The following is a 14165-nucleotide window of genomic DNA, read 5'->3' as shown; positions in this document are numbered from 1 at the left end:
TCTTTGTCTCCGTTTCCTCATAATTAAAATGGGGAATTGTAAGGCTGGCTCTCTCATAAGTTAATGGATCTAAGAACATCAAACCTATAAAAATACACAATGTGTTGTATGTTAGCTTTCTTTTCATCATTACATGATCTACAAAATTACATCTTTTACCAATTTATTTGTACATGATCATTTTCTTCTCTCTAGGATGTTCTCTTGGGCACCTATTTATGTAATCTTATATTCTTAGTATCTAGAACAAACTGTTTGACAAAGTCATCAAAATATTAATTGGTTAAGACAAGAGTATTTACATACTTGACATCATAAACACAACCAATACATTTATGCTGGGTTTGAACACTAATGAAGATGCTACCTATGCATATATTTTTAATTTCTCCTGGACCCACCTGTGGCATCCATATAAATGGAACTCCAGCCTGATTCTTACATTTCGTCCCATTATTTCTAATTTTTACCTGTTTCTATACATGGGACCTGTCAGTTCACACACTAGATGTCTCAGGCTCTTGCTTTCCACTGTGCTGTTAGAATTAACCCATCCACAAGCTGGGTTGCTTCTCAGGTGAATCAACATCTCAGCCATCAGAATGTGGCACTTCTTAGAAAGTTTAGGAATACTTTGTCCAAGAGACAATAAGTATAACTCCTTACCCAATCACCATATAACTGTGGAAACCATGGACTACCCATGTACCAGGCAGCTCATTCTTGTGTTCTAAAGTTGACCCTTTATTGCCCACAACCCAGAGGCAATGATCACAAACATTTACCAAGGTTTCTAGGCAAGTGAAGCATGGCAGGAAGAAAACGTCTTGTTTCAAAATACCTTAGAGATTACAAATGCTAATTAAAATACAAGGGCAATGAATTCAGTTTTAAGTATCAGAACTTTTTGTAAAATATATAATCTCCTAAAATCCTAGTATTTATTTCAAACAGATATAAATGTTTGAGATAATGAGACCTGAAATTTATTCATTCAGATTCTTTTAAAGGACTGAAGCAAACACATACCTGATAATTCATGATGGCTCGTAAACACATGATGCAGACATGAACATCATCTTTCTTACTCACTAATCTTGAATTTTTCAGGGTTCTTCTGCTTGGCAAAGTATTATATCTACAAATAAACAGGGAAACTTTGACAAAAATGATCCATTACTTAGGACAGGCCACAAGCACTTAAAAAATGGATGCTATTCTCAAAAATACCACCACCAAAACCTATCACCATAAAATCTACTATGAGACCCATTATGTGTTGGTTTTTGTTCTGTGCTGGTCCTGGGGCTTGAACTAAGGGCCTGGGCTCTATCCTTGAGCTTTTGTGCTCAAGGCTAGCATTCTACCACTTGAGCCACAACTCCACTTGTGACTTTTTTGGTGGTTAATTGGAGTCTTATGGGCCTTTCCTGCTTGGGCTGGCGTCAAATCGTAATCCTCAGAGCTCAGCAACCTGAGTAGCTAAGATTACAGGCCTGAATCAGCAGCACCCGGCATAAACCCCATTATGATTCTGCAGACTGGGCACCACATTTTCAGGTCAGATACCCAAAGATGATGGAAGTCAACTCCTCTCACAGCATGTAACAAATCAGACAATATGTGGCATTTAGTAATGATCCCTGGGTCTTTGTGGGCCAAGCTCAGTTTTCAAAGGTCACCTGAGGCACCATGCAGGAGGTAAGGTTTAGAATCTTACTTCCAATCATTTGACCTAATTTTCAATCTCACCTTTCAATTATGGAACATGTCAATTCACTCTGTGATATTACATTCTAAAACCTTAATAATATGCAAATGTTTCCACAGCCTGATCCCAAACCAAAACTAAGAAGCCAGCTGAAAATTTAGAAGGAAATTTACCTATATTTCCTAGAACAAATGTTTGAAGGACAAGATTGATTCTATAGACTTGACATCGTAAAGCTTTCTACAGATTTATCTTAGCTTACCAGTAGTCAAGAATCTGCAATGTAACATGATGTATCTAAAAAGAAGTAACACATCAGAGCTTCCATACAAATTTCTGAACTATTGGCTAGGAGCAGAGGTCTTCTCTGTTAACTCCAACTTTGATTTAAAAGCTTATTTCAAAAGTTTTTTTAAACTATATTCCTGACAGAGTCAATGTCAGGAATACTCTACACAGTCCCCAATAGCATTCCTTCTTCTTCAACTGAACTAATTACAAAAGTTAAAGGAAAGTAGGACTAACATCAACAGCTTTCAAAAGTCTCTAAAGCACAGAGCAGGTAAAAGCTGAGTTGCAAAGACAGTCTCAAATAGATCAGCTAGACAGCTATTTTAAAGCTCATGTCCTGTTTACAACCAACCAAACAGAAGCCACACAATTCTTTATAAAAGCCTATTAGTGAACCAACTTGGTTTTAGGAAAGTACTTCAGTAGGTCACACCTGCCTCACTAAAGTTGATATGTAAATATGTTTGCTCATATATATATATATATATATATATATATATATATATATGTATATGTATATGTTTAGAAATAAAATTTTAGCAGTGAAAGGTCTCAAAGAAGTTTGAGTTTAAGGCTTAGTAAGCCCACTACCATTTCTAAAATACAACTTTCAACATTTCACTAGAACCCCAGCCTGAGCATGAATGCTGACACTCTGCTTAGAGGTCATCCAGGTTTACACCTTAGTCCATAGCTGAAGTTCCTCCTCCTCTTCCTCTGGTCTTTTGTAATTTATTTTAATCTGATTGTATTTCTTTAATGAAATCAGTTATTAAGTAATGATAGTGTCCTTCTAGAGGGATAGTTTTCTTTCTTTTTCTGGGAGTGGGAAATAGGAGCAGAACTGAGTTTGAATTCAGGATCTCATGCTTGCCTGACAAGCATGTGCTATGCTCTTGAGCTACACTCTGAATTGTACTCATTACTCATTACCTAACTCATGTAACTGTAACCCCTCAGTATATGAACTCTATAATAACAATAAATAAGAAAAGAAATCAGGGCTTTAGAGGCATAAGATGCCAGTATATTAGAGAGGATTTTCCTGGAGGCAAAACAAAATAAAACGAAACAAAAGCTGTCATTCATATTTTTGGAACAGCTCACATTTATAGGAAAAATAAAGGGAAATGTAGGGGAAAGGCTACTTGTATAGAGAAACTAACAGCATCAAAATGCTCAAGCTATCTTCTATATCAACTTCAAGAATTGCCTGCTACTTTCTCAAGTACTGGACTAAATCTGTAGATGTTAGCATTTACAGATGAGGTCCTATCTCAGAAAAGCTGCCAATTAGGATTCACAAAGCTCTGTGAATTATGGGAAAATTATTAAGCTGATTTAAGATCACAATCAAATAGTCTTAAGCTCCATTTCCTGCATGTAGATGAGGAAATGTTGCTCTTTTTTTCTCTATTTTTCCTTATTTTAATGGTGCTATACTAAAAGTAATCATTGCTGGGGCTTTAAAAAGAAAAGGAAAGAATGCTAAATACTTGTATTAGTTTCATGCCCATTTCAGCATATGAAGTAATGGTAACTGAAGAACTCATAAGTCAGTGCGAATATGAACAATATAAACAAAAGCTAAGCAATATTTGAGAATGTATTTGTGAAACTTATACAGGATATGTCCTGCTTACTATGCCAGTTACTCATGAGTGACAATAAATCTGCCAAGAGGCACACAGCCATAATTTTAACCAGGTGGTGCCAGTAGCACATGCTATAGGGAGGCATTTCTTCAAAATGATTACTGAGGACATCCTGCCAGGCAAGCAAACCTTAAATTTTAATTCAGGAAGACAGTGCGGTGAGGCCAACAAAGAAAACCCTGAGAAGTTGCACTGGAATACATTTAACTACAGAATAGATACATAGAAATTTCTCCTGCTAACTATATGCTTAGAGCCTAAATTATACAAAACACTCAGTAAAGTTCTAGTTTCAATCATGTTTTATCCTTGATTCACTGCCTACTACAAAAGAGTCCAAAATAGGAAGCTACAATAATTTTTAGCTATTACCTCATGGTTAGAAACACACACACACACACACACATCAAGCCAGGTATAGTGTGCACACCTATAATACCAACTACTCATGAGGAAGAATCAGGAAGATTAAGAATTCAAGGCTTACCTGGGCAAAAAGTAGACTGCTCAAAAACAAAATAAAAACAAAAGAGCTGGGGTATAATTCAAGTGGTAGAGCACTTGTTTGGCATGTTTTATCTCCAGCAAAAAGGAAAAAAAAAGAATTAAAAAAATAAAAAATACTAGGTAATAGACATAAGAACAAGTGATAAGTGATGTGTCTGTAACATTTCTGAGTACAGAGAAACAATCTCTATTCCTGAGTAAAAACTGGATGAGAAACTCTGGATCACTCAGAGATCTCTATTTATGTCTCTGATCATATAGTCAACACAAACACAAAAGCTACTGTTCACCCCTTGATGCCCTAATCAACATGTATTCATTTGTCTGTGTGTATGTGTGTGTGTATGTCCCCACATATATGCACACTAGTACTGGGGCTTGAACTCAGAGCCAGGACATGGTACCCTAGCTTTTTCATCCAAGGCTGGTCCTCTACCACTTAAGCCACACCTTCACTTCTGGCTTTTTGCTGGTTAATTAGAGTTACGAGTTTCACAGACTTTCCTATGGGAGCTGGCTATGAACAGTGATCCTCCAATTTCATCTTTTCAAGTAGGATTACAGGTATGAGCCACTAGCACTCAGCTAACAACATACATTAATTTGTAGACAGTTAAACAATCTAGGTAACTGGCAGGGCAGCTCTTGTTAAAATGAATGATCAGCATGCTCAAGGTCCTAGGTTTGATCCTGGAGAATCCAGTCTGTGAGTGTGTGTAAGTCTAAATCTCTTTCAATGCTTCTATTATCCTTGAATATTCTCTGACATGGCCCAATGAGGGTCTCTCAAAGTCTGGCAAAAGCTTTCTATGGAACTTTCAGGTCAACAGTTGAGAGATTTGTAATATATACATCCTAATAATAAACAAAAGAAATAATATATATTTTCCCTTATTGAAAGTACTTTTAAACAATCTTTCAAACTACTAAGATATCAAACTAGTATCTACCTATAAGCATAGTAATTAGAACTCCTTTAGAAGCCAATACACAGGCTCAACCCACTGGAATGCAACCTCAGTGGGGTCTGTCACATAATTTGGCAGAACTATCCTTGCCCTTTATGGTTCCAAAGTCTGGGCTAATAGTACTTTAACCAAGATTTGGGGTTTTAGGTTTCCTCTCTCTTACCCTTCAGACATGACATCACTTGGGCATATTTTTCCTATCAATTAAACTCATAAAATACTTGAGGCCTAAAAAATATGCCAGAAACTTTTCTGACTGTTCCTATAGCCAAAAGAAACAGAGCTGAAACAGTTCAATTCAGATAGTTCAAATGAGAAGTAATGGAAATATGGGAGGTAGGAGAAGATGGAGCAAGACAGGAGAAACAAAAATCCTAACAAAGTTTTTCTATTAAGTGCTGAAATTTGGTTTGTCTATATATTCTACTAGAGCACCAGATAACAGCTAGATTAGCACCAATAGTCAAATTCTCAGTACTTCTTAAAGGACTTGAAAGAGCTAGCTGTGGGCTCATGAAATAAATAGAAAGTAATTATTAGCTTGAATTCTGTTTTTTTTTTCATTATATTCCCTTTGTCAAAAATGATATTTCCATGCCAGGTGCCAGTGGCTCATGCCTGTAATCCTAACTACTCAAGAGGGTGAGATCTGAGGATTGTTGTTCAAAGCCAGCCCCGGCAGGAAAGTCCATTTGACTCTTCTCTCCAATTAACCACCAGAAAACCAGAAGCGACACTGTGGCTCAAGTGGTAGAGCACTTGAGGTAATGAGCAGAGGGACAGTGCCCAGGCCCAGAGTTCAAGCCCCATGGCTGACAAAAAAAAAAAAAAAAAGAAAAATTATATTTACTACTTAATGGCTAATTAAGCAGGATATATCCCCACACAAAAACTATTCAAGGAAATTACCTTATTCCTGTGACCTTTAAGCCAAAATATTTCAATGTGCAAGCTAAATTATTCCTTCTTTTCATAAACTTTCTATAAATCATTACCAATAAGCTACAATGACAACTGCACAGTCTGGCTTTCAAAACATTACTTCAGCTAGCTCTGCACTTCCCCCAGCCAGATCCATGCAGTCCTTGTTTCTAAAAGAACCTAGCTACTGCCACACTCTGTGAACTCCTTTCCATTCCCAACCACTCCTCCAGGTCTTACTCTTGGCATTTCACATCTACAGCGAGTGTCATCAGTCTCCTAGATTTTCTTGCTCATGTTAGCCTCTGAATTTCTACATCCTTAGTTTTGGTTACACATACATGACATCTAATGTATTTGTCACACAGCCACATGAGGACAAACATAAACACAGTTTTTCTCAGTAAAAACACCACAACACAATAGAAAGAACCTAAGAATACTTTGATTACAAATCATGAATCTGCAACTTCTCTGGTATCTAGTTTCCCCATCTTCAAAATAGGGCTAAAAAATCCTGGAATGGTCCCCAAGATTTCATGAAGTGATAATGCCACGAATATGAATAGGTCCCCTATAAGCCTAGTGTGTACAAATATGTTATTTAATATACTCTGCTATACCTCTAGCACTTTATAAGGTACCTCTTATGTATTAAGTCAGACCACAAAGGGGGCAGTTTGCTGTCATCTTCACTTACTGGTCTACCAGGTTTTCTTAAGAAATTGTTACCTTAATTTGAAAACATGAGGTAGGTTGCAGAGCCTATCATGGCCACAATCAGAAGCTCCATATGAGACAGATGCCTTAAAAAATACACTAGTCAGATAACCTTTCCCCCAACCCCTGGAGAAGAGACATAAGAATGAGGTAGGGCAAGCTGGGTGATCCCCAACAACTCAAGTGGCAGAGATTGGGAGGACTGTGTTCCAAACAGTCACCCTAGCAATGCGGGAAGCATAAATAAGAAGGCCACAGCCCAGTCTGGTTCAGGCAAAAATGTGAGACCTTTCCCAAGAAGGGATAATGCATGGCTTTAGATCACTTGCCTAGTAATAAGCACAATGCCCTAAGTTCAACCCCCAGTACTGAAACATTTTTTAAAGATAAGAAAAGTTAAGTCCAGTCTACTAGAAAATGCTGAACAAATCTGCTAGGATGGTACATGGCTAAACTAAATGTAAATCTGTCATCGTTTTTTGCAGGAAACTTTTTGGGATTTTTTGTCGGTCATGGGGCTTGAACTCTGGGCCTGGACACTGTCCCTCAGCTCTTCAGCTCAAGGCTAGCACTCTACCACTTGAGCCACAGTGCCACTTCCTTGTCATCATTTTTGCAACCAGTATCATTACAGTAAGTTTCCAGTGGAAAACATGGAATATACTTTTTCCCCTGCACTAGAACAAGGAAGGACTTGAATGTAGGGCCTCAAGTCCTAGCTTATTTTTGGCTCAAGGCAAATGCTCTGCCATTTGAGCCAGGCCTCTAGTTATGGCTTTTTGCTGGTTGACTGGAGATTAGAATCTCTGGGATTTATCTAACCATGTTGGCTCTGAAACCGAAATTCTCAGATCTCAATCTCCAGAGTAGCTAGGATTGTCAATGTCAGCCACCAATGCCTGACTGGCATTATTTTATTTTTTATTTTTATTTTTTTTTAGTGGTCGTAGAGTTTGAACTCTGGGCCTTCAGCTCAAGGCTAGCTCTCTACCACTTGAGCCACAGCACCACTTCCTGGCATTTTTCTTTACTGAAGTCCAATAATATAAATCTAGACATCCTTAAATTTTTAAAAATTATTTTCTCTTGCCTCTAAAATAACAGAGCCTTGATGTGGACATGTGGGCACACATTGCATCATGTACTTTAGCTAAATTGGCAACCACATTGGCAGAAACCTATCTCAAAGAAAGGCACACAAGGCTCTAAGATAGCACAAATTGCTCATTTACTTCATTACTATCAACACTTCCCCTCTGGATTCAAATATATACAGAATCCAAAATAACTCAAGGAGTATGCCATGTTACTAAAAGCTTGATAATCAATTTTAAGTAGCTACAAATAAAGACAGCAAGGTTAAACAAATGCAACAATGGTACTCACTGGACATGATGTGGGTGGGGATGGGAGGAGAAAAGCTGGGAGAGAGTAAGGGAAGGGATGACAATGTCCAAAAAGAAATGTACTCTTTCCCTGGCTTATGTAACTATAACCCCTCTGTAAATCACCTTATAACAATTTTTTAATTCAATAAATAAATAAAGAACATAAGGAAGAAACTGCTACCATTACAATTTCTATTAGAAATCGTTATATTGTAGAACAGTATTTTTCCTCTAATTGAGACTCATTTACAAGACGTTTTTAAATTTCCTGAGAGCTCATTTGTTCTTCTAATTTACCTAGTCATTTTTGCCAAGTAATACTAGATAAGAATCTACGCTATTATCTAGAGATTAAAAAGGGGGTGTGGGAGAGGACAGAAATCCAAATTCAGATAGAGACACTTACTAGTTAAAAAAAGCTGCCAGAATAAATTATCCCTACAGAGTGTGAATTCCTTTTTCTCTTGCAAAAAAATCCCGCTACATTAATAAAAATACAATATACCTTAAAAGTTCAAGTTCTTAACATGAGGAATCATACTATGATAACAGAGTTCATCAGTGGGCTTTATCTCAAGACAAGGGGTTGGGCTAAGCCACAAGGTTATCATATTATAACATGGAGGGTAGTTATAAGACCCTGACACCATGCATTCTCAGCTCACTTAGGTGTCATTTCTACCCAGGACTTACGAGATGTTCCAATTTGAAGTCTCATCATCAGTGTGTAAACTGAAGCTGCTCCAGAGGCAGCAAAGGGAGAAGCAGCTCAGGTGGCATTTGAACTGAAGATACTCAGGCAGAGAAAGCAATCTAGTGGTGATGCCAAGAGAAGAACAGAACCAGAACATGAGGAGACAGTGGGACAAGAAAGGACAAAGTACAGAAGACAACCACAAGTGAGAAGGCAGTATGAAAAAGACAAGAAAAAGCCAAAAAACAAAGAGTGTGGGGAATAGAGAAAGAGAGGGGAGAAAAAGGAAGAGAAAAAAATGTAAATGCTCTTTGGGTATATGAAAAGCAACACATACTTTATGCCTGTACTTGGATTGGTCTTTTGTAGAAAGTCAGTCTCTCTCTCTCTCTCTCTCTCTCTCTCTCTCTCTCTCTCTCTCTCTCTCTCTCTCTCTCTCTCTCTCTCTCTCTCTCTCTCACACACACACACACACACACACACACACAAATATCCAATGACCAAGCATACAACTAAAACTCAGGCACAAATTCTTGAATCATGAAGAACTGGACAATCATTGCTACACATTACTTAAAAATAGCAACAACAACAAAAAGTTTCAAGATAGTATGGGAATGAAAGCTACTATTGTGTTGATTGATTGTTGTTAGAAAGCACGAAGCCAAAATGAATGGAATTATAATGCTCCCTTTCTGGCCTTGAAACTGTTGAAACACAGAACAGAAGAATATAATGGTTTCTCAGTCAGTCTTCTTCAAGCCTACCTGCCAACCAGCAACATCATATAGTTCCGCCTTTCTCCAAGTTACATTTACATCACATCCTCTGATGTACTTCTGACCGAGCCTTCTGTTTTAATATGAATTCTAGGATCACCCTTGAACCAACTGTGAAGCAAATTACACCATGCCTGTACTCTACCTTCTAGGTTCCAGGATCACATCCCTCCCAAACCCTGGATCTGGGATATTTCTCATATATTTTCCTGATTCTCTCATTCTACTGGAAATAATGTGCTCACAAGGAATAGTCTTTAATAGTTTCTAAAAAGGCATAATGAGTTATTAGTCAGAAAAATGAATCCTCGTTAGGATGCAAGCTGGCCAATATAGACTACTTCATAAATAAGAAATGATGGAACACCAAATTGAAATATACTTGTAAGTTAAATCCCTTGCACATAACTAAAGTTGGACTACTGGTGAGAATTTCCATTTGAGTACCAAAATGATTATACAACCTTTTGGGCACAATTAGTTGCCTTTCTCTTAACTTCCAAATCAGTCTACATATTCTTCTACCCACATGTGAAAGTAGATAACATAAAAGGTCCTGTAAGTCTTGACACATTGCAAATAACATGAAGTGAACTGAAACAGTACGCTTTATTATTTTTGAATCAAATTATTCTATATTTGCTAGTATTTTGGGAATTTGTTAACACGGAAAATCTGAATGGTTTATAGGAGGCCTCATATTCAAACATCAAGTCTTTCAGCAGAACTGAACTTCATTATAGAGATTTTTTTTTCCATGACCAAAAATCCAAGTCAAAGGGACAGAGGTAATTAAAGGCAATCAAATGTGAAAGGTCTGAAAGCCTCATATTCACTGACCGTAATGTGACACAGAGATTCTTACCACAAGGACCCAAAATCCATGGCAATCTTAACCCTTGAAGAAATAGTATCACTTTGCCAGAGCATGTCTGAAATCAGTGAAAGTTTTCAAGCTTCAGGGAAGAAACAAAATTTTCAAATGAGGGTCTTATTAATAAAAATTTCTAATAAACTCATGGGCATCTTGCTCTAGATGGCATCTCCATCTTCACTGGCAGCAGCATAGATTTACTCACTAATTTACAATTAATACTAAGTACAATGTCTGACAAATTAGGAAAGCTCAAAACAAAAAAGGGGGGAAGGGAGTAGGGCCTGGGGTTTGAACTCAGAGTCTTAGCATTTGTTAGGCAGATGCTCTCCCACTTAAGCTGCACACCTAACCCTTTTTACCTTTGGTGTTTTTCAGGGTCTTATGTTTCTGCCCAACGTTAATTTTGAACTACAATTCTATTACTTATACCTTCCTCACAGCTACTATTATAAGCATGAATTACTACACTCCATTAATTGGATGAAATGGAGTCTCACTAACTCTTTTTCCAGGCTGAGTTCATCCAGTTTCTACCATTTAACTGATAAAAAAATATGTATTAATTAATGAAAGATCAAAGATGAATGATAATATACCCGTAAGTGACAAAGGTAGTTAGTCTCATCCTCTCTTAGTCTAGTAATATTTCAGGAAGAAGAGACATTATAGGGAATTCCCAGGAGGAAATACAAAGTTGACAATTAAGCATGCCTAAGCAAAATAACACTGACTAAAGATATCATAGTAATTAAAAAATTATCACTGAAGCATTCTGCATCTTTTTTTTTTTTTTGGTCGGTCATGGGGCTTGAACTCTGGGCCTGGGCACTGTTCCTCAGCTCTTCAGCTCAAGGCTAGCACTCTACCACTTGAGCCATAGCACCACTTCCAGCTTTCTGGTGGTTTATTGGAGATATGAGTCTCACAGACTTTCCTGCCTGGGCTGGCTTTGAACCACAATCTTCAGATCTCACCCTCCTGAGTAGCTAGGATTATAAGCGTGAGCCACTGGCATCCGGCTCAGCATTCTGCATCTATACACACACACAACTGAGCTACCAGAAGAGAAAGAACGGAAAGTAAAAGGGTATGAAGGGCAACTAGGCTCAAGGTGCTGCCCCTACACTGGAAACACCAACACATCACAATGCCAACATCAACCCAGTTTCCCAAACTTACTCGCTTAAGCCTACCCTGAGGCATGAGTCTGCAGAATTTTTCACCACCTGTAAAAATCAATGTACTGTGCTTCTAGAAAGCTCTTTAAATCTATAGAATACTGCTTATGGGAAACATTCTTTCAGAGTCCTGAAAATGAAAGTGTGTGGCAAGAGGTATTGACAGCATCTGGAACCAGCAGAAGGGACAATCCTGCAGTGCCAGGAAACTTTCCAAAGCAGCCTCCTGACCAAAGGCACTTACCGCAGCACGGAATGCCTTCCAGAGCGGGAAACACTGTTGCCCACTGGTGAGGGCAGGTTGCTCCCTCTGTGCAGGTCCTCGATGGATCTACTCCAAGGCTTTGATTTGTCCACCGAATTCTCTACTGTACTTTCCACACTTTCGAAGTCAAAACTAAAACAACAGGAGAATACCACTGAAGACTTAAAATCTGACTGTCACACACAGACACGGAGGTATATAACATACAGTTCCAAGAACACATCTTCACTTTGATATGGGAAGAGTTTGCAGACAAAACTAAAAAAGAAAAAGAATTACTATGGTCTCAGTGTGGGCTTTCAAGCACCAAATGACAAATACATAAGCTGGCAAAAGAATCATGGAACAACAGCAAAAAGTAGTGTTCTATTATCTATATTTTTCCTGTGAGGCTTGCTAGCTTACCAATTACTAACATTGCTATGTTGGAAGGGGGAAAAAATCTTATGGCTGTCTTCATTTTGCTTTAACAAGTTAATATGTTCAGCATATACTAATTTATTCCTACCCATCAATTTTCACTGAGCATTTTCTTCTAATGTGTTGGCAAGTACACTTTTCCAACCATATGTGATACATTACTAGTGTAGTTATGGACTTGCTTTGATTTTGGAATCTCTCCCCAATGTGGTGCTCTTTAAGTAAGACTGCTGTTTCTCTGACATTTTTCGAGGTTATTACTCATGTTAACCACGTTAGAATAAATGGCAAGTTACAGTGCTCATTCTGGTATAGTTTTAGGAACCAAGTTTTTAACTAAGCAGGCTCCATATATACCCCCAAACTCCTACACAAAACCAGTAATTCTGCTTTCTCAAAGAAAAAAAAACTTTGTATCAATGGTTTCTATCCATAGATCCACCAGGCAACACTTCCTCAGACAGCAGAATAAACAGATAGTCTCAATAACTAATATCCTTTGCAAGATTTTAGAAGGTCTTGAAGAAAAAAATAATGTATACTGAAAACTATCTATGGCTTTTCCTTTCTGCCAAAATAAAATACATCATCCCAGAAAAGCACATAATGCACTCTATTCTATCTGTTAAAATCTAATCGGAGAGAAGAGGCCAATTCAAAGACAATACAAAGGCCTAGCCACAGGCAATTTCCTTATGACTTTTGATGCAAGATGCAATGCAGATGACAAAGAGGCAGAAGTTAGTACAGCAGAAAACTTGAAATACTCCAAATAGAAGGCTATAATTGAAATTGGGGAAGAGAAGTTGATGGTGCCAAGATCACTCATGGCACCAGCACACTCACTAGGTCTCTCTGCAACCCTGACACATTCAGCCATCTAGAATGTATGCATTCTTCTCGGCTCATTCCTATCTGTGCCCAGTAGAAACAGGACACACCCATCTTAGTGAACACACCCTTAGTTCTTAGACAAGAGCTGAGCCTAATGTCTCACATTCATAGGTTGGGAAATTGGTACATGTCAAGGAACAGTATTAAAAAACAAAAAGGCCCCTTAGCTTTAAAATAAAAAGACAAATTATATGTCTCCATGAAATTTCTTATCCAGTTTGATCAAAAGTAAAGCAAATAAGGGCTTAATTAAAAGTTAATGCCACAAGCAAAGAAAACCAAAGGCTCAAGATTAGGAGAGAAGAACTGAGTTCTGATCTATTTACTTTGCAGTAGACTACTAGAATTTCCACAGAGTGCCTTAATCTTTCTCCACTAGTACAATGTAATCCCAGTTTCATGTAGGGAAAGCATTGATTGCAGCAAACATTCTTGTCTCGTGCATTGTTCCTAGTTATCCTTAGTCCTCCCTGTTCTATAAACATTACCTTAGATTTTACAATATGCAACAGAGATTATTCTATTTTGTCATATAAGATGAAGCATCAGAGAGATTCATGAGCTTTGATATAATGGAGATAGGTAAAAAATATCCATTACAGAACATGCTCTAAAATCTACAATTGTATTTGAGAGGACAATTTCTCAAGGAGATATGAATTTGTCCACTGGGCTTTACTTTTAATATGTTTCATGCAATACATGAGAAATATCAAAACAGAAACCCATCAAGCCAATTTCAGTTAACAGTTTAGTTTCTGAATCTATAAAGCAAGAATAATAGAGTTTTCTCCTCACAAATAATAGGGATTATAATATCTGTTTAGGTCTTAGGACTGTTTTGGAGTGAGACAAAAACAAGTGACTCCTTTTAAAAGGAAGAGTAGAGGATAAGGA

General features: G+C 37.7%; 1 protein-coding gene across 1 annotated transcript in view; it reads right to left on the bottom strand.

Moving 5' to 3' along the window:
* The window catches only part of Fmnl2 (formin like 2), a 288837-nt gene that overhangs the window by 62646 nt on the left and 212026 nt on the right, over positions 1-14165 (bottom strand). Inside the window, 2 exon segments of the mRNA XM_042683447.1 lie at positions 1030-1138; positions 11934-12086. Of these exon segments, the coding sequence (XP_042539381.1) occupies positions 1030-1138; positions 11934-12086 (262 nt within the window).

The sequence above is a fragment of the Dipodomys spectabilis genome, unplaced genomic scaffold, assembly GCF_019054845.1.
Source record: "Dipodomys spectabilis isolate Male_0828 unplaced genomic scaffold, ASM1905484v1 ptg000081l, whole genome shotgun sequence".
NCBI lineage: Eukaryota > Metazoa > Chordata > Mammalia > Rodentia > Heteromyidae > Dipodomys > Dipodomys spectabilis.
The sequence above is the reverse complement of the archived record's forward strand: the minus strand, read 5'-3'. Positions and strand labels throughout refer to the sequence as shown.